We start from the raw sequence: 26,409 nt of genomic DNA, 5'->3' as shown, positions 1-26,409 counted from the left end.
TTTGGCATCACCCTCCCCCTTGAAGTTCTCCTCTTGCCCGAGCCCTCTGGCAACATTCTGAACTGCTCTCCATTTCCTTAGGTCTCCAGTAACCCCAGAAACTGGGAAACACGCCATTCCGCACCTGTAACCCCTCAGGGCCTGGCCAGGGCGCTGGCTTCCCTCGGTCAGGACCCAGAAGGTGATGGGTGCCAGAATTTCCCGTCTCCCTATCTGTCCCAGCAATTCTTTCAGATGGAAATGATAAGCCTCATCCCTTGTCCTGTCCACTTTGGAAATCCAAGCCGTCCCTCAGGCACCACCCCCGGGCCCTTTTGAGAAGCCTCTCCTGATCTTTCCTTGCCCGGTAGGTCATGTCCTTCCCTGACTGCTCCTCTGTGCATTCGGCAACATCATGTTCTATCTCTGGTTAGTCGCTGTGTGTTGTCTCGTCATCTTTGATCTCCTACCACCTAGGAGAGTGCCTAGCCCATCACAGGTCATCAGTAAGTATCTGTTGAGCAAGAACGAATGGAGGTTTTATTGCATCTTCCGTGAAACACCGTTCCTTGGAACACGAGGGGCCTCATAACATAATTGGCCATGACCAATTGAGTTTGGCACACAAATTTCACTGTGGAGAACCACAATGCTCACAAACCTGTAAAGGCTCTGATAAGTCCTGCAGCAAAGAAGCTTGTTTACTGATGATTCACTTGGCAGATGAGCAAATAGATTTGATCACAGAACTTTAGAAAGAGCTTCAGGACTCAGTTATAGAAATACTTTAAACCCTCTCAGAATCTTAGACTATCTGGACAGAAGGTAAATCCTCAGTGTCACGAGTCCGGTTCCCCGTCATGGGCAAGTGTGGCTGCCCAGCCTCTCCTTAGAAGAGGTTTTTGCTCAGTGATGCCAATCAACACGTGATTGCTAATTTTCCTTTTTTTCCTGTTGCCTAGTGGACGAGGATGCTCAACGGTTTCCTGCTCGTCTTTGTGGGAACGGACACAAGAGGGGAGAGATGTGCAAGGGGGTGGTGATGGAGGGTCAGGGTGACGTCTGTGAAGAGAACTCACTCACCCCTGTGGCTTTCTGCTTAGTGTAGGCATATTTGTCCCGAGTCAGTCTTTCAAAACGGTAGGTGGGCGCGAATGTGATTTCTTCCTCCTCTGAAATCAAACAAAACCTTGGTTTCTGCTGTGATCCCTGTTTCACATCTGGCCACACTGCCTTCCTCTCCAGGCATAGTCCTTCCCCGCACCCCACCCCACCCCCAACCCCGGGAGGATATTCCGGGAAAAGGGGAGACGGCGATGGCTGGAGAGGGCCCAGGAACAGAGCGCCGCAGCTCTTACCAAAGTGCAGGAAGACTTTCTGCTCCTTCCTCTCCATCAGCAGCTGGTCGTGGGACAGGAGGTCTGCGTACTGCTGCTGCTTGATCTTCTGGACAATGGTTTCTGCCTCCTGGAGCAAGGACACAGCCAGGCCACTGGTGAGACGCCCCCCGTCCCAAACAGGAGGAGGCCCATCACCACTCACCTGCCTGGAGCCGCGGACTCTGCACCAGACCCTAGTCCTGCGGCAGCCCGGTTGGCTTTCCTTAGCACTCAACTGTTTTTTGCTTTTTTAAAACGTTTATTTATTTTGAGAGAGACAGAGAGAGAGAGAGAGAGAGAGAGATAGCGAGCGCGTGTGCACGCAAGAGCACGAGTGGGGGAGGGGCAGACAGAGAGGGAGACAGAGGGGGAGACAGAGAGGGAGAGAGAATCCCAAGCAGACTCCGTGCTATCAGCACAGAGCCTGATGTGGGGCTCAAGCTCACGAACCGCGAGATCGTGATCTGAGTTGAAATCAAGAGTCAGACACTTAACCGACTGAGCCACCCAGGTGCCCCTGGCACTCAACTGTTTTATAAGGAAAACTCTACAAAAGTAGTTAACTGTCAACCTGATAATACAAGCTTTGGCCGTTCCAAATTTGTAGAGGGACATTTTACTTTTTCACACGGACTTTTAGTATTCTTTTTGTTAACACTTCATTAGCAGGTAGGTATGTTTCCCTTGCTGTCTATGGGAACCGAGGCAGCTTGTTGTGAGGCCGTGGAAGGAGTTGAAACCCCAGCCCCTGAATCTGTGGGCATCAGGACTCCCTGATCCGGGCCTGGACTCCCAAGAGTCAGCGCGGCATCAGTGGGATGGAATCCAGCCGTCCTTTCTCCCCAGACTGTTACCTCTGCTCTGGTGAATGCCCTTGGCAGACCTCCCGGTGAGGAAATCTGTGGGGTTCCTGCCTAGTCCTCTCCCATCTGCCACGAGGGAGGGAGTGGTGGGGACGTAAGGGGCATAAACAGACCCTCAGTTCCTCCTCAGTCTCTGCCGAGCCGCTGGGGCAGCAAGAGGGAGAGGCGAGATGCTTGGGGAAACACGGGGGAAGAGGAGTGAGAAGGTCTGGGCTCAATCCCAACTCCCACTGGTCAGAAACTGACTCCAGGCTATTTCTTAGCCTGTTGGTGCCCAGGGTTCTTGCCTCTCAGCTTCTGCCCTCACAGGATGTGGTATGAAGGTTCTCCATCCCTGGCAGGGACGTTCAAGCTGTAACCAAGGTCTCTGGGCACACTGCACAGCTCTGCGCCCAGGCCTGCACCCCCCACCTTCCCAGAGAACACTTTGCTCTGCCTGAGCGAGCGAGGCATGTCTGTGTTAGGTGGCCCTTCTGACCGCTGCTCAGTGGACCGTGCCTGGGCATCCAACGTAAGTAACTTCTTCCTTAGCTGGCCAGTGACCAACATCTAGGCAGAAAATTGTGCTGGTCTCCTCAGACCTTAACGGTTCCTGGAGATCTGGGCCGAGCCACTGGAGGACCAGAACGGCTGGGACAGTTGTGTGGGAACTAAGTACGAGCAGAGGTAAAGCGTAAAGAAAGGCAGGGGTTCCAAGACAGAACAGCAGAACAGTGTTGAGTCCCAGAAGGGGAGTAGTTGCCTTGGCCCAGCTCAGTCTGTGCCTCCATGGCCCCATGCCCTCAGCTAACTCAAGGGAGCCTCTGTCCCATGAAGCCCCAGCCCCAGCCCCAGGTGGGCAGCTCCTTCCCCAGGCGGATGGCCCTTTCCCCAGGTGAACCACTCCTTCCCCAGATGGGCAGCTCCTTCCCAGGCGGGTGGCCCCTTCCCCAGGTGGACAGTTCTTTCCCCAGGTGGGCAGCTCCTTACCCAGGTGGGAAGGTCCACACGGTAGTTCAGATCACCAAGCCAGAAGAGGTGTGTAAAGCGGTGAGTGATGTTAAAAGGACTCAGTTTTTTGTCTCCCAGAGCCAGAAACCGGAGAATGTTCATATAGTTTTGGTTTCGCCTATTTAAGTGAAAAAGCAGCCATGTAGCATTGGTCCCTTATGTCACCACTGTAGCAGGAAATCAGAGGGAGCTTGGGGGGACGGAGCCTTAACTCTCCGGCCCCTGCTGCAGTGAACCACAGCCAAGATGCAAAGGGCCTTTCAGGCAGAAATGGGAACACATGGCAGGGGGCCTCCCGGAGCATCCATTTAGCAGGGAACTGGAATCATGATTATTCTAAATAGCTGTCTTTGTGCCTGGGCCAAATGAGCCACAGGGGCTTTGATCTGTAAGGATGCCCGGATGAGGTTTTTCCCTTTAGAAATGGAGCGGGATTTAGGCATCTATCAGATGAATGACATAAGGAAATGTGTGTTCCATCCTCCCGACAAAATTCACCCACACGAGAGGTCACTCCTGTGCCACAGTTACGGGAAAAGCCGAGGGCTGAACAGTAGTTCTGGTGTTTAGGGATGTGAGGTCTGCCTGGACCGCCCGGGAAAGGAGCTCCATTACCTGAGTTTCTTTTCGCTTCCAGAAGTCAAATGGCTGTTAACAAAGCCCAAGGAGGTTCCGTTGAACATAAATGACACCCCCACGGCTCCCTTGTTCCCTAAAGGGAGGGGAGAGGGAAGAAGTCAGTCACACAGGCAAGTTTACCAAGTGGCGGGAAATCAAGGTGAAGCAATGTTCTCAATAAAGAGGGAGAGGGGCGCCTGGGTGGCTCAGTCGGGTAAGCGTCCGACGTCGGCTCAGGTCACGATCTCACGGTCTGTGAGTTCGAGCCCCGCGTCGGGCTCTGTGCTGGTGGTGCAGACCCTGCTTGGGATTCTGTCTCTCCTCCTCTCTGCTTCTCGCCCACTTGTTCTCTCTCTCTTTCCCTCTCTCAAATAAATAAAACTTAAAAAAGAATTAAAAAAAAGAAAAATATAAAATAATTACTAATTTTCATATTGACTATCTATGGAAATGGTAATATATATATTTTTAAGTTTATTTATTTATTTTGAGAGAGACAGCCAAGTTGGGGAGGGGCAGAGAAAGAGGGAGAGAGAGAGAATCCCAAGCAGGCTCCATGCTGCCAATGCAGAACCCGATATGGGGCTCGAACCCATGAAGTCCAGAGATCACGACCTGAGCCGAAACTGAGAGTCGGACACATAACCGACTGAGCCACCCAGGTGCCCAGAAATGGTAATATTTTGAGTGAATGAGGTTTGATAAAATGCTAACTAAAACCGACTTCACCCGTTTCCTTTTACTTTCTTGAATGTGGCTCCTAGCAAATTCATAACAACCTACACAGCTCACCTTCTGACTGGGCTGGACAGCGCTGGCTGGAGCCCAAGTTGAAGAACCTCAGAGATCCGGCGCCCTGCCTCCTCTGGACCGGGGTCTGCCCTGGCCACGATGGGTGCCCCAGCTCCCCTGCTCCCCAGGGAGCCTCTCTTTCCAGCTTTCTCCCCATCCTGCAATGTGGCCTGGGCTTAAATCCCTGCTCATCACTTTCCTGCCATTGTGCTAGGGACAGGTTAAGAAATGTCACTGTAGCCTCCAGCATCTTGTGAATGGGTCCAACGACAGTCCTTGTCCCCACAGGGCATTTATCTTAAATGGGATAATACTCATAAAGCAGTTAGCTCTTGGCCATGAACATGTACGTTCTCAAAAAGGCCTTAGTTCTTCTAAGGTAACGTCCACCAGCATTAGCCAACCAGCATTCCCCGAGCTCTGCCCCATGTTAACCATGGCTGGGAGCCATTTGAGGGGAGCAGTAGAGAGAGTAGAGGCCAGCCCCAGGGTTGGGGGAGGAAGGGAGGAGCTGGTGCATAGGAATGCCTTGGCCTCCAAGCTACCCGCTGATGGCCACGAAACTCGGACTCTGCCCAGACCTCATACCTCCCTCTCTGGCCTTGCCCCCCGACATCCACTAGAGCTGCGGCCCAGGGGCCTCAGGGCCTTTGCTTCACTTTTCCTGCTGTGTGAACACTACCCATACTGATCCTTCCTTACCCCCGGGACTTGAGTCCTTCTCAGAGAGACCCCTGGACCCACCCCCATCTCAAGTAGAACTGGGGCCTCACTGCCCTGTGCACCTTGCCCTGTGCACGCTTACTCCTAGAAACCATCTTACTGTCTGTCTATCCATGCAAGCAGGCTGCTATCTGCGTGGTCACTTGCCCAGCGCATAGCACCGCACTGGGGGACACGGTGTCAGCTCTGTAGTGATGAATGAGAGCTGGGGCAGCAGCCGGAGGCGAGGTCTGGCTGAGGTGTGGTTTTATCTTGCAGCAGGGGGTCCGAGCACCTTACGTGCTGTTGGGAAGGGGCCGGGGAAGGGAGACGGGCAGCCCAGGCAGGATGCAGCAAGGAAAGACAGGTTCCTGGGCAGCAGAAGGGCGTGGGCTTTGACAGGGCAGCTACGGAGACAGGAAGGAAGGGGGCAAGTGGGTGTGGACACGGGCAGCTTGCGGTTTGTCAGCAGAAAAGCCGAGAGAGCTCTCAACATCCTGTTGTCTCTGGGACTCTGTCCTGTCCCTGACTCCAACCACCAGAAACCACTAGCCTTGCCCTCAACTCCACCCACGGCCCGCGTGGGTGCACCTGCCCACACACACTCACCGACAGACTCACACGTGCACTTGTGAACAGACCTGCGTGAGCACTCACACACACAGACTCACACGGGCTCGGACTCGAACACGCAGACTTGCACGCACACTCAAGCACAGACTTACACATATAGACCCGCATGTACACTCACACACACGTACTCAGACTTGCACAGGTAGACTCGTACATATAGACACACACAGACTCACACCTTTACATACTCACAGTACTCACATACACACCCACACGAAGACTCACACTCACAAACACACTCCTGAAGTCCCCGGCTCTTAATTCAATTCTCTGAGGTGCCCTGATGGGTCCCCACAGGCTCACCGCTAAAACCAGCATTTCCACATCCAACCTGAGTCCTTCTAGAACTACACCAGGGGTTGACAACATAAAGCCCGTGGGCAGGGGTGCCTGGATGGCTCAGTCGGTTAAGCGTCCGACTTCGGCTCAGGTCATGATCTCACAGTTTGTGGGCTGGAGCCCCACATCAGGCTCTGTGCTGACAGCTCAGAGCCTGGAGCCTGCTTCACATTCTGTGTCTCCCTCTCTCTCTGCCCCTCCCCCACTCACACTCTCTCTGTCTCTCAAAAAAAAAAAAATTAAAAAAAAATAGTAATAAGAGGGGCACCTGGGTGGCTCAGTCGGTTAAGCGTCCGTCTTCAGCTCAGGTCATGATGTCACGGTTTGTGGACTGGAGTCCTGCGTTGGGCTCTGTACTGACCACTCAGAGCCTGGCGCCTGCTTCGGATTCTGTGTCTCCCTCTCTCTGCCCCTCCCCCGCTCGTGCTCTGTCTCTCTCTGTCTCTCAAAAATGAAAATCGTCAAAAAAATTTCAAAAAAATGTAGGAATAAAAAATTTGTTTAAAAGCCTGTGAGCCAAATTGAGCCCTGACCTGTGTCTGTAGGCAAAGCTTTCTGGAACACAGCTACTCCCATTCAAGTTCGTGCTACCCACAGTTTCTTTTGTGTCGCGGCTGCAGGGGTAAGGAGCAGCACGGACCCATAGAGCCTAAAACATCTGCCATCTGGCCCTTTACAGCAAGTCCATCAAGCCCTGTCCTAGGTCCTGGACTCTCAAGGTGGGGGTCTGTGGGGCCAGCAGCGTGACACCACTTGGGAGCTGGCTGGAAACTCAGAATGTCAGGCTCCGCCTGAGACCTCCTAAGTCAGAGCCTGCATTTTGGCCAGATCCCCAGCAGCTCTGGGGTAGACCCCAGATGGGCTTAGGCTGGAGGAACCAACCATTCCGGCTGCCCGGGACCGAGGGGATCCCAGGAAGTGAGGCTCAGTTTTCCACCCAGGGATGTCTCCGTTGGTGGGGACAGGATGGGCACACGAGTGGAGCCGGGGACACGCAGCGGGGGAGCGCGGCCCCTCCCTGCTCACCCAGCGTGTTGGCGATGCCCGTCTTCACGTTGTCGGTGCAGATGTGACTGATGCGGTTCTCATGCTCCGGCTTGGCCAGCACCACGATTCGGATATTCCAGAGGGTGTGGATGGCAACCTGGAGGGGAGCACAACATGGTGACCCTTGGCCCGGGCATGGTGCTTGACCACCCGGCAAGGGATTCCCACCCAGCCCTCACCCCCGAGGTGCAGGGAACCTGTCTAGGACCCCCAAGCTTCACGAAGCCTCCTAATGATGCCTTGCAGGTGCAACATAGATGAAGAACCAGGACTGGTAAGATTTCAGTGAAGCAAGAGTGACCTACAAGCAGGGGCAGGGAAGAAGGGACGTGCTAGTGATTTGCAGCAACGCCCACGGACCCCAGTTTCAGAACAGGTGCCCCTCTCTGGCCCTGGAAGGTAGCGGTGGTGGTGGAGAACGACCAAGGAACATTCAGGCATCTTTGGAAATTGAGAGAGGAGACAGGCTGAGCCGACCCTTGCCTCTGAGATGCTCCTGGCCAGCCTCGCAAAGCCCACTGCCCCTGAGTCCCACCCAGCGCCCTGGCCAGGTGCTCACTGTTTTAAAAGTCATGCTGGTGATTTCTTGCAGGGAGTGTCTGAGTATCTCCAGCCACTCCTTCTCTCCCAGGGGGTCCTCCTGGGTGCCGATCACGTAGATGTCATGGGGGATGTAATCGGCAGAATCATCCCGAGTCTTTCCCTGCCCCTTGGAGAGAAACCAGGACGTGATCTTCTTGGGAGGGGGGGCGTTACCTTCAACAGCAAAACCCAACACCAAGTGAGTCAAAGGCACATCAGGAGAATTCAAAACACAGGTGGGGGAAGTATGCAGGGCAGGAAGTTCACACAGTCACTGAAAACCATTTGGGTCACCCAACAAAGTACTGTAGATAGAGAATGAGGTACTAATTGTTCCCAGGATGTCAGGTAGGGTCAGAGTGCAGTAACGTTTCTTTGTAAAGATAACATGAACTTTTAAAGATGAGAACTAGTACCTGAAGATGCCATATGGTGCCTTGAACGAGTGGCACAAGATGTCAAACACCGTCCTAGTCTTTGGGGCTAACTTAGTGACTGAGACAGTCCTTGAGCAATGTACATTCCATTGGCAATGACAGCCCAGCAGGCTGGCAGGTTTGGGATGGGGGCTTTTAGCCCAGGGTTGGGAGACAACAGGGACTTCCTTGCAAAACAGAGACATCTCGGCTGAAAACTAAGAGCCAAAGAAACAGGAAGAATGTGGAGACCTCCTCCATTTTCATTTCAAAAAATGAGTCAAAGCAACTCAATAAAGAAACGATGAAAGACATTTCTCCTCGAAACCCCCTTCAAGATTGAGTAAACTTTTCCCCCAAGGAGATAACCCTCTTGGCTCACAAGTGCCAAGAACCGACGTAACCTGACTGCCGTCATTCTGCTCTCTGCTATGGTTCGTGGTGGGACTGTAGACCCCGGGGCCGGTGGTCTCTGCTTGGGGAAAGCCTCCCACCCAGCCAGCCAGCCAGCCAGCTCCTTCCACACTGTCTTCTGTGTGAAGGGCACTCCCTCCAGTTGGGAACAGGATGGGCTTAACCACGTCCAGCCAAACCTAAGACCTCCATGCTCACAGAGGAAACACAAGAGGAACAGCGTACCCGCATGCACGAACCCGAGTGGAGAGCTGATAGAATCAGGCAGCCAGCAAGAAATACTAGAGAGGACAGAAGAGGACAAAGGTCCCCAGGCATGGGCCAGAGTTCTACTTCAGGGCTACTCTGGCCCTGGAAAAAAATCTGGGCATGAAGGCCTGGTGGCTTGTGGAATCAGGGTCAGCGGCTCTCCTGACTTCCCTGTTGGAAGACTAGCCCACTCTCCACTCAGCCGACAGTCCAGGACTGGCAAATTACGTTCTCGTTTCCAGATCACTTCCTGTCCCTCCATGAAGGGCTGCCACTCACCCTACTCCTCCCAGAGGACACTGCTAGGTGACTACTAGCCGTGTCAGATGGCGGAGGCTGACTCCGCTCTGGACAGTGCGGGGAGGAGAGACACCCAATTAAATTAAAATATCAGACAAACAACAGATAACTTTTAGAGGAAGTCTGTCCCAGGCAATATCTGTTCAACTAAAATTCAAAATTGACTAGACATCCTGTACCTACTTAGTTTTTCTCTAGCTGAAAGCTTACACTAAATAATTAGTATGACTTATATTTAGTGTGATATATTTAGTATATAAATATGTATTAGTATTTAAGTATATAGTACATGGTTAGTAAATATATATATATGTGTGTGTATATATGTGTATATATATATATATATTTGGTGCATATTTAGTACTTATTTCTAGCTGAATACTTACACTAAGTAATTAGTATACATTTAGTGTGATATATTTAGTGTATATATATTAATATATAAGTATACAGTACATGGTTATAACTATATATTTGGTGTATATTTAGTACTTATTTCTAGCTGAATACTTCCACTACCTGGTACAACCTATATTCGGTATAATATATATTAACATATAATATGTATCCATATATAAATACATATAGTATATATTTACCATAATATATATTTAGTATGTATTTATTTCTACCTAGATACCAATACTAAAAAACTGTGCCGTTTATATGAAATTCAAATGCAATTGGGCGTCAGAGCTCTCTCTTCCTCTCTCAGTAAATCTGACAAGGGAGTTCTCTCTCCCAGGCCCGAGGCCCCCTGGCGAGCTGCCTAAGGCTGGCAGGTGCCCAAGAGCCCCATCACCCATATAGGCAGTTTCCCTAACACTTTCCAGCTTAGACGTGTCAGGTAACCCAGCCCAGCTGCTCTTGGGGCATGAGAATCCCAGAGCTCATTTCTCTCATCCATTGTCTAGGGAAAAGTCCACAATTCCCTAGAAAGGAGGCTGCGTAGATGGGCTGGGGAGTGGGGGCGGGAGGAGGACAGGTGTCCCCCACCCGTCTGCAGATGCCCGAGGCAGCAACGCAGAGCCCAGAGGGAGAGGCTGGGAGGGAGCGGGTGGGGGTGGGGGGCATGTGGACCCACCCATGTTCCAGGTGCCGATGAAGATGGTGATCATGTCCGGCTCCGCCTGTTCCGAGTGCTTATTCTTCATCTGCTGGAGAAGCTGACAGAAGCCTTCTCTCTTCTAGGGATGGAAGGGCAGACAGACTCAGAAAGGCCTCCACCTCCCTGCACATTACACTTTCAAAGGGCTTGGTCAGCTTCAAGAAAACTGAGAGGGGCGCAAATCAGTACGGACTTGCGGGAGAGCAATCTGGAAATGTGGGTCCAAAGTCTTAAGGAAGTGGCTTCTGACCGCCCTTCCTCGGCAAGGGCCTGACTCTAAGAACCACCAGGAACTGTGCAAAGACCCAACTGTGTCACGGGGACCGTAGCGCGCACTTCAACACAGAAAAAATTAGAAAAGACCTCGGTGTCCAATCCTAGGAAGCAAATTAATAATCCTATTATGAGTCATCCACATGCCAGATAGAATACCGTAGGGTTTACAAGTTTTGGTGCAGAAATACTTTCTCAACAAGCATAGATGTCCAAACTATATTGTTAGGTGGGAAAAGTCAGTTGACGAAACCGTATGAATAGCACTGTTGCATTTTTATAAAAACACAAACAAAAACCATCCAGAAAGACAGAGTCCAAAGTCTACTAGTAGCACAGGTGTGTTTTCATTTTAAATGTTTTGCTTATTTGTTATTTTTCCACCAATGAGAATAGATTACTTATTTATTTGCTTGTTTTCCAGTTTATTTCTTTATTTAGGGAGACAGAGAGAGAATCAGCCGGAGAAGGGGCAGAGAGAGGGGCACAGAGGATCCTGAGCGGGTTCTGTGCTGACAGCAGAAACAACAGACAGCAGAGCCCCAACGTGGGGCTCGAACTCACAAACCACAAGATCGTGAGTTGAGCCAAAGTCAGATGCTTAACCGACTGAGCCACCCAGGCACCCCGAGAATAGACTACGTATTTAATGAATGAAAATTTAGATCAAGGAAGCTAACAAGAAAAGAACAGATGAAAGCTGTCAGAGTCTCCTTCATAGTCTTCACTGAGTTGTCCCGGGTACCTGGGTATACAGCAGGGGACAAAGCAGCGCAGCTCTCTCAGAGCGTGCCGTCAAGGGCAGGCTGAAAAAGCACACACACACATATTTCAGGTTGTACCATATGAAATTACCAATATGTGCCTGTTTCACACCTACAGAGATGGCAATTTCATTCGATTCAACCTAATAATTGCAAATCCCAGGTAATCACTTCTGAAGAAACCAGCTCACAAGGACGTTGTGAGGACTGTCATTATGGAATCCTGTCTTCAGTTACGTACGAATGGCTCCAAATTTGGTGCCTCAGTTTACTGCTGTGTCTCAATCCTGAGCTTGCAGCAACGGGCAGAATTGGTTTTGGGATCTATGTCCCCGTGTGCAGAATGACGCCCAGCCACGAGTTCTTTCTCTCCACCTTCCCCCCCTGCCCCTTCGCTGTCATGCCTCTGAGTTCTTCCCACCCTCTCAGCCAGCTCTGGGCACCTTCGGGCCTCCCACTGGCCTCCCACCAGCCCACCCCTGCCACTTCATCCATGGGGCAGGTGAAAGAAGCCAGGTCCTGGCACTTGGTAAGCTAAGCTGGGAGCCCTTGTCCCTCAGTCTTCCCGTGGTGCTAACACACAGTCAGCCAACAATCTGATGTGATTAGAGCGCTTTGCGCCCTGCCTCACATGAGCCATATAGTAACGGATGAACAGTAAGGCCGACGTGGAGGGTTTCAGTCCCTGGCTGCCATGTCGTAGCAGAGGGATCAGATCATAGAGAAGCCGGACTCTGGCTACACAGAGGCCCCCCACAATGCCCAAAGACCCTGAGGATTTCCATCAGCCGGCACCACCTCCTGTTCCAGGAGCCAGTCCTGGTGGGACGTCTCACTCCTGCAGAGTGGGGCAAAATGCAGACACGGAAGGAGTGCTGGCTGGTATTTGGAGTTAAATCTGAGGTGCCCCAGAGGGCTTCTGAGTCCAGCTCAGAGAAGAGAAAATGTCTCCCAGTGGGGCTCAGGGTGGGATAAGGCACAAGTGATCAAGGACGCGCCCCCTCGGGGGCAAGCTGTTCAAATCCCAGCAGACCTGGGACGTGTCCCAATCTCCCCGGGACTGGTTTTCCCAGGTGGGAAGGGGGCTGTGAGAACCAAGTGAGCTAATGGTGCACATTTCCAGGCACAAGCAAGCCTCAAAAGACAACATGTCCCTCACTCCCCTCCTGACCCATCTAAGTAGTTTGTCATCACTCACTTTGGAATCAGCAAAAACATATTCCTTCCGCAAGGTCTTCTCCTTCTCAGTTTCCACCAAAATCACCAACTTGTTCAGAAACTTCTGAGACTTGATGAGCTACAGGACTTAAGAGAAATGAAAGTTAATTTATTCACTCATCTACTTATCACACAATATGTAGAGTCTACACTATATTCTGCCACCTGATCAACAATCCTGACCTCCCATCCCCAGGTGAGCACCAAATTTATGCCCAATCTCCTAGATCCCTTTGCTCCTGGCTGTTCTTCTGGACAAGGGCTCATGCTTGAGAAGGGTGGTGCTTTGTACAAGCAAGAGGCAGCCTGGCCAGAGCAGAGACAGTGTGAACTGGCACCTTTTCATGTTCCTCCTTTGCTTTCTCTCCTCCTACCTCCATTCCTTCCTTCTTTTGCTTTGCTTTTAGTTTGTGTCTAAACTAAAATTGTTCACTTCTATCAACAACCAAGACTCAAATCGTTCTACAAGATTTTTTACAAACATTAGTATCCCCCCAACCCCACCTCCCTCCAATGTCCTCCTACCAACAGGCAGCCACGTTCAACTCCCTTAATGGATTCTTTGGGAATTTTACTGTCTCTAAATAACATGCTTATATTACTTCTTGGTGTTTCAGTTTTAGATATTTCCTATTACATATCGACTTCCCACTACAGAAGATGAAGGTTTAGATCTCTTTCAACCTGTCTCCCTTCTCACACTCCTCTCCCCTTACTAATGCGTAATTTCAGTCCCCTCCTCATCTTCCAGTAATTTTGGCCAAGTAAGTACTCAGTGTATTATTAGGACTATGGAAGGGCTATTGACAGATAAACCTCCACTGCTTTCCTTTTCCTACACAACTTTGTTTTTCCTGGAGTTAATAATTGCCATGTTTTTTTTCTTCCATTGGTCCTAACCCTCCTAGTATGTAACTCTCTTTTTCCTGTAATTAAACACTTTCAACAGGTTTGCCATCCTGGGAAAGCCTCTCCCAGAGCCTCTGGGCCCTCTCTTCTCTGGGCTGGGGACCTCTAAGCCTCATGCATAGCCATTACCTTAGAACTTCCCTCTCCATCATTCAGGAATTCATTCACTTGTCTCTCTTGTACTGGATCCCATTTCTCAGCTATCACGTCTTCCTCTTTCTTGCTTTATGCCCAAGTTTTGGTAGAGCAACATCTCTAAAAGTTTTCCAAGAAAAGGGAATGGGTAATAACTTTTGGAGGCCTGGCATGCCTGAAAACCCTACCTTCACACTTCAGAATAATTTTCCTCAGGACTCTCCCTTTGGAGAACTTGCTCTGTCATGTCTAGTTTTGGGCACTGCTGCTGAGAAACTCCAAGTCATTTGGATATACCTGTCTGCAGAAGAGTTAACCTGGGAGGCCTGACCACCATCCTTGGAAAGATGCTTGCAAGGTGGTGGTTGAAGGGCATCTGGGAACATGGTTTTGGGAAGGGTCCCAGCATCTCCTGACTGATAAGAGCAGCTCACTATCCCCAAACTGTTTCTAAAACAGTATGGTTTACACTGAACATCCGCTTTCCTCCTGGAAGTCTAGAATTTGGGTATGTGCCAGGCAGAGAGGGTGCCTATGTGACCAGTCGCCATTAAAAATCCTGAGTGCTGACTTTCTAATGAGCTTCTCTGGTAGACGACATTTCACATGTATAGTCACAACTCACTGGGGGAGTAATTAAGCGTGCCCTTTGTGACTTGTATTGGGAGAGGACTCCTGGAAGCCTGTGCTCGGTTTCCCCATGGAATTCTTCCCATGTGCCCTTTCCTTTTGCTGATTTTGCTTTGAATCCTTTCACTGTAATAAATCACAGCTGTATGACTTTATGCTGAGTCCTGGAAGTTCTCCTAATGAGACCCTGAACCCAGAGATAGACTTGAGGGGAGCCCTGACACAGTCTGTAATCTATTACCTTGAAGATTTTAGGATCTTTTCTTTGACACGAATGTTAAGAATTTCCAATGCTGTGTGCGCCTTAAGGTGGAACAAATTTCCTCTGCTATGCTGGGCACTTTGTGGGCCATTTTCAATTTGGAAACTGGTGTTCAGCTCTGAGAATTTTTCTCATTGTTTCCATTTTCTCTTCCTGACTTATTTTGGTGTTGGACATCTTGGACTGGTCTAATTTTAAATAAGCTCTTCTCTTCTATTTTCCCCTCACTTTGTTCTTTTGTTCTACTTCTGGGAGCCTTCCTCAACTTTATCATTTTACCCTTCCATTCTGTTTTTATTTTTAAAACTTTCTGCTGTAATGTTTTAATTTCCGCTTCCTTATCGTCTTCCCCTCTCTTCCTTCCTCCTTCTACTTTTTTCTCTGGACGTTCCTTTTAAAATAGCACTCTGTTCTTGTTTCATGGTCCAATTTCTTTCAAACTTCATAATTTGCTCTCTCCAAGTTTTTGGTCTTTTTGCTTATTTTTGCCTTGAGTCTCACTGCCCATCCCAGGCTTCCCTTCAATGTCTGGTGATTCTTGGCTGTGTCTTCCAACAGCGACAGAGTCACACTGGGCTTCTGTACTGGGTGGTCTCATGGGCTGACTCATGGGGAAACCTCTTGATTTTTGCCCCTGGGCTGGTCATGTGCTCCAGAGAAGAATCTTTCAACCTCCTGCCCACAGCGTGTAGACCTGGCTGGCAGCATCCGGGCGAGGCAGGGATGAAGGCTGTGGGATCAACATTCAGAAGTAACTGCTATTTAGTCCTGTGTTTCCAGTGGGTTCCTCGGCCCTTACCAGGCCTGGTGTCCCCCCAGCCTTTACCTTCTCTGGAGAACTAACATCCAGTCTTCTAATGAGTGAGGGGACCTGGAGGGGAGGCTGTGAGGAATGGAGAAAGATCTGGTGGGTCTAACTCTTTTAAAAGAGATTTTCTTCCAATCCTGATGTTTATAATCTCACCTTCACCCCCACTTCTAGGGGCCCCTCACAGTATCAATTCCTGTACCCTTTGTGGGTTCTGTGGTATGAGTCAGGTGTCTCAGTTTTTCCTACTACATGCTTAAAATTGAGTTTTGGTTCCTATAAGTTGGTTATCATTATCCATCTGTTTTTCAGCACTTAGAATTTTGTTGCCATCATTTTCTCACCTGGTCTCTTTGTCCCCGCGAGTTTTGCTTTTAGGAGGGAACTGACAAATGTGTATGCTCAATGGCCATCTTGACAGAAATCCCACCCAAGGGAAATCGTGGATGTCCTATATGCTCAGAAATCCCATCAGCCTTGAGGCGCCTGGGTGGCTCAGTCGGTTAAGCGTCCGACTTCAGCTCAGGTCACGATCTTGCGGTCCGTGGGTTCGAGCCCCGCGTCGGGCTCTGGGCTGATGGCTCAGAGCCTGGAGCCTGCTTCCGATTCTGTGTCTCCCTCTCTCTCTGCCCCTCCCCCGTTCATGCTCTGTCTCTCTCTGTCTCAAAAATAAACATTAAAAAAAAAAAAAAAAAAAAAAGAAATCCCATCAGCCTTGGGGCGCCTGGGTGGCTCAGTCGGTTAAGCGTCCGACTTCAGCTCAGGTCACGATCTTGCGGTCCGTGGGTTCGAGCCCCGCGTCGGGCTCTGGGCTGATGGCTCAGAGCCTGGAGCCTGCTTCCGATTCTGTGTCTCCCTCTCTCTCTGCCCCTCCCCCGTTCATGCTCTGTCTCTCTCTGTCTCAAAAATAAACATTAAAAAAAAAAAAAAAAAAGAAATCCCATCAGCCTTGTCGGCACCGTAAATATCCCATGGTGTGACTCCCACTGCTACCAAGTGGGACACCCTCAGACTCTTCCTAATCCGCTACTATGAGGCCATGTCTCCTTCCTTCCAAACTCCTGGTTTTCCTTGACATCCATATGCAGGATTGTGTGGCTGCTTCCAAGATGGGACATCTTGCTCGATCAGGATTAGTACTCTACCAGGCCTGGTATGTGGCCCACTTATCCCCACACCTAGTTAAATAAAACCAGAAGCTCTTTGTGGTTCTCTTCTTTGCCCCTCTACATCCACCCATGAGCAGGTGTGAGCAGTTCTACCTTCAAAACATTCCCCACGTCCAACTTTCAACATGTCAAGCCACCACCATGGCAACTGTCTGGTGACTGTCAAGGCCTCCTAATTGGTCTGTCTCCCTGTCTCCCACAATCTACTTTTAGCACAGCAGCCAGAGTTCATCTTAAATGGGATCACACTACTCCCTTGCTTCCAATCTCCTAACAGCGGCTCACTGCCCTTAGAACATACCCCGGCTCACCAAGCCCAGGATAGGTGCCCAATCCCTGCACCATCTGTGCTCTAGCCACTCCAGCCTTCGCACACGCCAAGCTTGCTCCCATCTTGGAAACTCTGCTCAAGGGCCGCTGTCCATGGTGTTTGCACGGCCAGCATCTTCTTGACACTCAGGTGGCAGCTCAAATGGCACCCCTCCATCATTGTCCTATCGTCCTACTTACATTCCCAGCCTAGAGCTTATCCTCCCTGACGCCTTACTGGCTTATATATTTGTGTACTTGGTAATTTTCTCCTCGACCCTTACTTGCATGGAACCTCCCTAAGAACGAGGACCCCCCGTTATTCACCTTTGCATCCCCAGCACCTGACACATAATACACCTAATAACTGCTCAGTGAGTGAATACATTATGGTTTCCTCATACAGCAACTGGCTTTTCCTATGCACAGAAGAGCTCAATGCCAAAGCTACCCATGAACATGGTGACTGGAGCAGGGCAAGGAAGCTCCAACACCTGCAAGTCGAAGATTTCCTTCAAATGATCAGCACTTTACAGAACCATGATTGGAAACTGTGCCAGGACTGGCTGAAGACATGCCTTATCCCACCAGCGCTCACAATGACCCTACAGGAATTCGTTTCATGGCTATGGACACGGAGTGTGAGTGGTGAAGCCACTATTCAAGGTCAAGCCACTATCAAGCTGTGGAGCAAGGATGCAGACACAGTATGTGAATCCCGTCTACCCAGAGCTCCTCACTGCTGAAGCACCCGCCTCCGGTGCCAGTTATAGACAAGTCCCTAAACATGCGGCCCCATGGACTGTGTTACCGCAATGGTCTTGAACTCATTTGTTCATTCACTCACTCAGGGATTCACTCAGTATGTATTTATCAATCACTTACTCTGTGGAAGTGCGGCTGTAAACTCTGGGGATTTAGCAGTAAACAAAAAAGCCCCACTTCCTGGCCTCTGTGGAGACCACATTTTTCTGGTGGGCGGGCGTGGGGGGTGGGAATTTATGAGCAACATTGCAAGCGCCTCAGTCAATTGGCAATCCCTGACTATGCACCTGCTGGGTACCTGGCCTGTGCAGGATTTCAGAGGGTGTAAGATAGGGACTTGGCCCACTTAGGGGAGGGAACTTGTGAACAAGTAATTGTGTCCTGATGTGATAGATGCCGTAACAGAGGGTGAGCTGGGCTCCACGGACTGAGAGGACAGGGACCAGGTAGGTGCGGCCCGCAGGCAGTCTGGGCCGGCAGGCTCTGGGGATCCATGCTTCTCCTTCAAAGGCTCATTAACCTCCACTGTAACAGTGCATTCTCAACACAAGCTGGGTTCTCCCAGGGCCGCTCTTCTCCAGCTTGGCTTTCACCCATCCCTGATCTGACGGCAACTCTCACACCGCCCATAATCCCACAAAGGGGTATATTCACCCCTCTAGGAGGTCAACCCATCCATCAGTGCTCTCCGTTCCACAGAACGTCTCCAACTTTTACTTTGGCATTCAGGGCCCTGTCCACATCTGGGACCCCATGCCCCACTGCTCCTCCCCTTGGGGCCACAAGTAACATGAGATTTCCCTAACACCCTACTCCGACATATGCCACTCAGTCCTAGTGCCCTCTCCTACCTTATGCTTGGTGAACTCCTATTCATCCTTCAAAGCCCTAGACAGAGCCATCTGTAGTATGAAGCCTCCCTATGTATCCCACAACAGAGCTAATCAATTGTCCTTCCAGGCTAACCTCGCATCTGACACACATTCTAATACGTGCTCACAAGTCAACTTTCCTTCTAAACTGCTACATCTTTGAGGGAGGACTATACTCGGGACTGGTCCGTGGAAGATACTCCAAGGAAAAACGTCCACTGAATTAAACTGACAAGGGTGAACAGTGCTTCCCAGAACCCTCAAGTCCAGAAATTCGAGATCTTTACAGCAGTCAGGCACTGTGACACCCTCTTCCCTCATCTCAGGCTTCATTTTCTTAAGCTGGGTCCACCCCTTTCAGCTGTAACTCATTCTCTGTGACAGGTGAGAGGGAAGGAAGCATGCTCTAAAGTACGGCTCTATGGATCACTTTCAACACAGCCCAATCCTATTCAAACCCTCATACGCCCCACGTCTCTGGCCCTGCCTCAACACCGTGACCTCCACCCTGCATGACCTTGACAGCCCGTGTCTGTGTCTGTGTCACGACACCCCCGTGTCTAGGGACTTTCTTTTCCTGGTCTTTCCTTACTGCTGCATCCTGCCCTCTCCATCTTCTGCCTTACCTTGGAAGGATGATTAGAACAGCCACGGTGTTTTCACGAGCACCTACTACTTACTCTAAGTTGATCTCTTTAAGACTTGTGGCAGCCCCACAGGATGTGTATCCTTATGACAAGAGCACACGGAGAGAGGCACTAGACCGAGGTCACGAGCGGCCAAGCTGGGATCCAAGGCTGGGCTTCTACCGTCTCCCCTGTACCATCTACGCTCTTCCCCTCCCTGCACCCCACTTCCTGCATGGGACTGGTCCCCAGACTCCCACCCCACCTGCTGCCCTGAGAGCATCCCTTGGACCTTGGTGCCACAGCCCAGATAGGAGCAAGAGGTTGCAGGCCGGAGTAGGCCCACGTGGGGTTGACCTCTCTCCCCCGGCCTCTGCCTGGGCACTTTGCCATGGGGCCGGTGCTGCTGCTGGGCACAAAGGAGGTGCTCTCAAATGCCTCAGCTCATCTACTCCGCATAACAAACCTAGGAGAAATCCATTATTGTTATTACTATTACTATTATTCTCATTTCACAGATGAGGAAAATGAGGCACAGAGGCCATAAGTAACCAGGCCAACATGGTATCACTAGCAAGTGGCAGGGCCTTGATCTACCCTCACTCCTCTCTGTCCCCTTGTGCCCAGCAGTCTGGCACCAAGCCAGCACTGAACATAGAATCTCCCTTCCTGCCAGTCTGCAGGCCCAGCTGTAGGGGACTCTGGGGGATGTTCTGTAGGGCTTGGCTGTCGAGCCAAATATCTGCCATCTGAAGAGACAGCTCAGGTGAGTGTTCTTGACGGGTAAGTCTAGAGATCCATGTGAAACATGCCATGAGATGCTGCGCCTGCCATCTCCGCTGATGCTCACTCAGGCCCAGAGCAGTTGGGCGAAGCGTCCAGGGTCACACAGCTGCTGAGTGGCAGAGCTGGCATATGAATTTAGGCAGTTTAGTTCCAGGACCCACATGCTTGAGCACATGCTAAACTGGGTCTCAGTCTACGCTACGCTAAAAGACGCTGACTGGTCCGGCAACCCTTCCATGTGCAGGGCTCTGTACGGGGACCGTGCCGTGGCCTTTTGCAACAGCCTGGCTCCTAGTGGGGAAGTGCACGTTCACAAAGAAGCGCCCCCCGTCCCCCGCCCGGCACCGAGCATGTAAGTTCCCTTCCCCAGGCTTTGGTGGAAGGCAGTGGAACAGACGGAGGGCCTCGTGAAGGAGGCACATGCGAGGTGGGCCTCGGAGCTGGGCGGGGGACCCACAGGCAGGGTGAGGGGTGGTGAGCATCCTGGCACAGGGGTGGGCGTGCCTGGTGGGACTTCCTCTCTGGCGGTCCGCTACTGACCGGCCAGGGGTAACGGCACCTGCAGAAGGGGAGAGTCACGGGTGTGGGAGGGGGTCTTACTCTTATTGTGGCTGTAGAACTTGTCCTCAGAACCGTCCTTGGACTTCTTAATTATCAGTTTCCCAGACTCCACGTCGACTTTGAGCTGCAGCTTCTGAGGAATCCCCAGGGATTCTGACTTTACCTGCAAGGAGAGGGGAGACGTGGGTCACCCTCTCTCTCTCCAGACTCTCCCGGAGCCTGTGAGCCCTTCGTCCATGGGGTTGCACAGCCCTTGGCCGCTCCAGCCCTGGTGTCCCGTCGGTGCCATTGGGCTCCTACCTCCCAGCGTCCCTCGCCCCAGAGCCCCAGTCCGTGTTTCTGCGGGCAGCCCCCGAGAACCTGGCGAGCGTCGTGTGCACATCAGCTGCTCTGCCAACAGGTTTGGCAGAGGGAACAGGTGAACTACCGGAAACTGATTCATTTCACTGCTTAATTTGACAACACTCATTAATCTGATGCGTCATCTATTCCCAGAAAGGATGTTCACAACAGATTTAAGCTCCTGGGCCTTGTTACAACCAACAATTTAACATTTACTGATGACAATTAGGAAAAAGACAATTGCCTAGGCATGCTCAGAAGCTGGAGATGGAAATACAGAACTATCATCAGGGCCAGAAAGGGCCTTTGGGGCGCATCTCGTCCTGTGTTTTGGAATGTGGGACCAGGGCTGGGCTGGCTGCACCAGAATCTGTGTGGATCGTTAAGAAAAACAAATTTCTGTATCTGAGCTCGGAGGTTCTATGTAAGTCACGCTCGGGGAAATCATGGAAATTGTATGTTTTCCTGCTCTTCTCTTGAGGCACTACTTTGCTGCCAGTTTTGGGGGCCCCTTTTTGATGTCACTTACTGCCATGAGTTGGAAGATACAGTTTAAAGCATCTTGGGCTGAGGAGCTCTCCCCTGGGGAGCCTTCCCTGAAGGGGGTTCGCACACCTGTCTGGGTACCAGCTCCACACGTGGCCCTGCCAACCAGCACTCTCAGTGTCGGGCTCCTTGCCTTCATACTGCTGAGCCAAAAGGCTGTCCTTCCACAGGGACCAGAACGGCCCCCGGCTTCCTGGAATACAAGGGCACATCCACTCACCTCAAAGGTGACCGGAGGGATGAGGGAACGTCGATGGGGAGACTCAGTGCCTTCATGCAGCAAGGCCTTGACCTGTGGGCATGAATGCATAAGGCTCTTCAGGTTGGGGGGCACAGGGAAAGCAGCGTCTTTGGGGACAGAGTGAAAGGGAGCACAGAGCATGCACACGGGGGCATTCTCTAAGCGAAGAGAGGACCAAAGAGAAGCCCAGAGAAGCTGCATCCCGGGATGTCCTAATACCTTGTCTTCAATGGAGGACAGGAGGCTCGTCAGTTGGCTGAGCTTGGCCACCATGTTGACTGGATTGGCCTCACCAGGCGCCTGAGGGAAAGAGCAGGTAGGGACAGCAGTCACAGTGTCACCATCCAGAGGCGTTCCGCTGGGCCCTTTCCACGCTCTCTCTCATTTTGCTCTCCCCGCCGACAACCCCCCAAGTGCTATCACCCCCCTTCGCAGACAAGAACATCAGCTATGCAGCATCATCTCAGCATTGGCGTCGCCAAAAAATAAACCTTCCTCTGCTTCTCCAATGTCCTGTCACCTCAGCCACTCAAGTTGCTCAAAAAACATCCTGGGATTGGCCTTGATGGTTACCTTGGTTCCCCCTACATCTACAGCATTGGTGTTCCTCCTCTACTTCCAAAATATAGCCATCTCACTGCTTAAAACCCACCACTGGGAGAAAATTATTTGAACTCCTTAGCCTGCCCTCTGAGGCTCTGTATGGTGACCCTTCACCCCCAGCCACTCTCCTCCTCACCTGTGACCTGCGTGTGTCCTTGAGCTACACTCCCCGAGGAATTCCCAGAGATGTGGGGGTCACCTGGGAGGACCACCTCCTCACTCAGGTCTCAGATCCACAAAGGGGTGTTCGTGGACCACACTAGCTAACGATGACCATCCTCTATCAAATCACTCTGCTTGCTTCCATATCAATCACCTAGGTCATTCATCTGTTCCTTGTGTTTTCCCTGCCAGAACGGGAGCTCTGTGAGAACTGGGGCCATGAGCATGGCATGCAGGACTAGCACCTGGCCATAGAAGATGCTCCATGAAGTTGGTCAACACGTACAAGAGGCCCAGAGAGCCGAAGTTCCTTGTCTGAAGTCACACAGCCAGTGAATGGCAGGGCGGGACTTGAATCCATGACCGTCTTGAGACCAAATCCACGGTCTCAAGCGTTTATTCCCAGAACCGACATTTACAAAGCATCTACTCTGAGCCAGATGTGCAGTCACACAGGTGGAATTAATGATACCATCCCTGCCTTCCAGAAGCTGGAGGAGAAAATCAGACGTGTGTATGGAGTGGACCGACGGTTATTGCCAACCAGGTGAAATCCCTTCACCTCACCCCTTGCGTAGGAAGTCAGCCACCCTACACTTTTGTTTGACATCCAATTCCACCCCCCCACTTTAGTGTACTACCTGTCCCATCACCTCGGCTACCACCCCCACCATGGCCATCACAACTGCCCCCAACCACCCTCATCACCCCCCACAACGCTCAGGACTTTGTCAACACCTCAAACACATCCTATTTGTCAACATTTCTCTTTTGGTTTTGCCCTGCTCCTTAACAAAGCTCAAGGTCAAGCCTCAGGTGGGGTGGGGTGGAGGGGCCTCAGGTGGGGTGGGGTGGAGGGGCCTCAGGTGGGGTGGTGCAGACCAGCTGATCAGCAGAGGGACAATTCAGGATCCCTTTGTTCCGGGTTGTTTTTCTCATAAAAAATTTAAAAGATAACAGATTTGACCTCCTCCTCTCCTTCTTGGACACTTGGAATGACCTGCTGGCTTCCCGGGGCAGTCACCTTGTGGATTTAGGCTGCTGTCTTCTTCCCCTCTCCTGTGTCTTATGAGGCAGGCTTGGCAGAAACTTACCGAGTGTAAACAAAGCTATTCACAAACTGGGGGTTGGTTCTCAGGACCGAAGGGATTAGCATGATGCCTGCACTTGTGGGTCCCAGCCCGCAGAACATACGGGAGAATCTGAGGAGTTCTGCTGCTGCCAAGCACACTTTAAACGCATCCATTCATCTAATCCTAGCACGAATCGATTCTTCTAACCCTTGTTTTGTGGACGGGAAATTGAGTCACAGTTGGTGAGTCAACTTGTCCGAGGTCACACAGCCAGTATAGACCTGAGACTTTAAAGTAGATCTAGCCCAGTGTTTCTCAGCTGGTGGTGATCTTGCCCCCCAAGGGACATTTGAAATGTCTGGAGACATGTTGGGTTGTCACAACTGGGGGATGCTAATGGCATCTGGTCAGTAGAAACAAGAAGGCGTTAACATCCTACAATACACAGGACAGTCCCCCACAACCAAGAATCACCTGGCCCCAAATGTCACGAACGTCAAGGCTGAGGACGTAATTCACAGCTTAGCCTAGAAGTGAGCGAATTGGTCTGAGTGATACCTGCGGGTTCCCATAAACTGGCCCAGTTATTTTACTTTGCTTTTTAGTTGCCCTTTTAAAGGGAGGATGTGGGTTCCAGGGTTAACGACTCTCCCTTCTCACACCGGGCAAAGCTAGGTCTCTCCTAACCCTGAAGTCCGCAGTCATTTTGGTAACGTTGCACCTCCCATCAGTTCTCAACTAAATTCCACACAGGGGTCCAGGGGTCCCCAGCAGGTCTCGCCTACCCAAGGAGAAGGGCCTAGTGTCATGTGATCTCGCACAAACATTTCACTTACTCCTTCAAAAACCCTGCAGTATCAGACATTGCACAGATAAGGAAACGAAAGGCCACCAGGGGCACGTCAGATGTTGAGCTCATCTGTTTCTGAGTGTTCTTTCCTCTACTGCTGGCAGCCTTGGAACTTCCTCCTCCATTTGTGAACTTCTGAAGGCAAGAACCACCTCTGCATTTCTTTGTGGGTCAGGGTCTCATAAGGGAGAGTGGGAAGGAGAACCCCCTCTCTCCAACCTCATCTGAGGTTTCTCTCCATCCTGTCCCAGCTCTGTCCTGCAGCACCCCAGCTTGACTGTTGTCACCTTAACTGCCTGGGGGCCTCTACCTCTTCTGGTCCATTTCAAAAATGTGGGCATGGTCTTCGGTTCGAACTATGTAAATGTGAGGGTCTGGCAGGGCCCCTGTTTTACCTGGATTTGCTTTTACTTTCCCAGAAATTAACGTATCATCCTTCACTTCGAGGAAAGCAAAATCACCTTTTTAAATTTCTGGTGAATTCTTAAGCTGTATAAATAGCACATATACATTTTCTCAGTAAAAAAACCTCTTAGCAAACACTCTTAGCAAACAGTATGGTCAAACCTAAAGTCCCTCTTGGCCTACCCCATTCTCCCTCGGTCCATCCCCCCTGGGGGTGACTAGAATAGCCCTTTGGGTATAAATCCTTCTGGTCTGATTTCCACATATAGATGTACCTCGGAGTTTATAGATTGTTTTGCCATTTGCTTTTTTCCCCTAAGACAGCTGCCTATATATAGAACGGGGTGCTTTAAGGATGTATGCAATTAACATGGTCGTTGCAGATAAACAATGTTTCAGAAACCCCATTTCTCCTCCCAACTGCACAGCAATGAACCCATGAGTCCCTGACCCCAAAAGCCCGGCCAAGCCCTGACTTCACCAATCAACTTTTTGCTCATCTGATAGGCAAGGTTATGAATGTCATTTGCCAGTTACTAATGAGGTAAGGCTAAACAAGTTTTTGTATATATATTGGTCACTCCCACCCCTCTTTAGTGAGAAAGCCTTTTTTTATAACCTCTCCCCATTTTAAAAATAGGGTTGTTTTTACTTATTTGTAAGAAGTTTTTCTTTCTTTCTTTTCTTTTTTTTTTTAAACATATTAATCCTTTGTCCCTTATATTTGTTGCAAGTCCTTTCTCTGGAGATGCTGCTTTTGCTTTTTAACTCTGCTGGTAACACCTTTCAATATGTAGATCTTTGCTCCCTAGATGACTTGGCCTTGGCTCCTGCGAGTCTGTGAGCCTGTGTGTGGATGGGGGCAGGGAGCATCTTCACCTTAAGGGGCAAGAGGCAGGATCAAGCATCTAGGCACTCCGTGTTTTTCTTTCTAATAGTTTCCGATGAACAATGATGAGAAAAGGCCGTGCCGTGCTCCCTTATTCAACACTAACAGGCAGTTCTGCTGAGTATGTAATTTGGAATCTTCACTCAAGTCAAAATCAGGCAGCAGGGAAATGCCTTACTGGTGGTACAGGGTCCTGAATCTCCCACCCCCACCGGCCACCCCATGCTCTGGTCCCCCAGCCAACTCAGGGCGTGAGTGGATGGGGGGCTCCCTTCTGAGCCCTGGGGACTCGGGCTACCTTACCCCCCCACACCCCTCACCTCCACCCCAGTTTATCAATCTCTTCTTTCCAACCCCAGAGCCTTTACCTGAGGCCGTGGACGGAGGCCAGGGGAGAGCTGCTGGTCAAACAGCCTCTGCAGAGACTCCAGGGAGGGGAGGGTCCGGGTGATTTCGCTGGGAGCAGGAGACAAGGTGAAGGTCAAGGATTAGTGAGGACCCAGGGAAGGCTTGGAAGGATCCAGCCAGAGGCATGGCCACACCCAGTCTGGCAAAAGACAAGCCTGGGCAAAGATCCAGGCCTGCCAGTGCTGGCCCCCCTCCCCCCACCAAGACCCCCACTCTTCCCATCCTGTCTCCCACCCTGGGCCAAACCCGAGTCGCAATGCGTAGATCCGTAGATCTGATTTACCTCTGGTTAGCCATACTCACAGGCTGTGGATAATTCAAATCTAGGATCGCGAAACTACTATGAAATCACTTAGTAATCCCTGGTTCCCAACCTCGAGTGTTTAGAAGAA

At 50.9% G+C, this 26,409-nt stretch overlaps 1 protein-coding gene across 1 annotated transcript in view; it reads right to left on the bottom strand.

The window, feature by feature from the left end:
* Positions 1-26,409, bottom strand: part of INPP5D (inositol polyphosphate-5-phosphatase D) — a 121,725-nt gene that overhangs the window by 26,654 nt on the left and 68,662 nt on the right. Inside the window, 12 exon segments of the mRNA XM_042995668.1 lie at positions 1,063-1,151; positions 1,338-1,446; positions 3,191-3,329; positions 3,827-3,923; positions 7,322-7,439; positions 7,902-8,098; positions 10,388-10,490; positions 12,647-12,753; positions 20,538-20,661; positions 21,607-21,678; positions 21,847-21,927; positions 25,978-26,065. Of these exon segments, the coding sequence (XP_042851602.1) occupies positions 1,063-1,151; positions 1,338-1,446; positions 3,191-3,329; positions 3,827-3,923; positions 7,322-7,439; positions 7,902-8,098; positions 10,388-10,490; positions 12,647-12,753; positions 20,538-20,661; positions 21,607-21,678; positions 21,847-21,927; positions 25,978-26,065 (1,324 nt within the window).

This window comes from Panthera tigris, chromosome C1 (genome assembly GCF_018350195.1).
Source record: "Panthera tigris isolate Pti1 chromosome C1, P.tigris_Pti1_mat1.1, whole genome shotgun sequence".
Classification (NCBI taxonomy): domain Eukaryota; kingdom Metazoa; phylum Chordata; class Mammalia; order Carnivora; family Felidae; genus Panthera; species Panthera tigris.
This window is presented reverse-complemented; position numbering and strand designations above follow the sequence as displayed.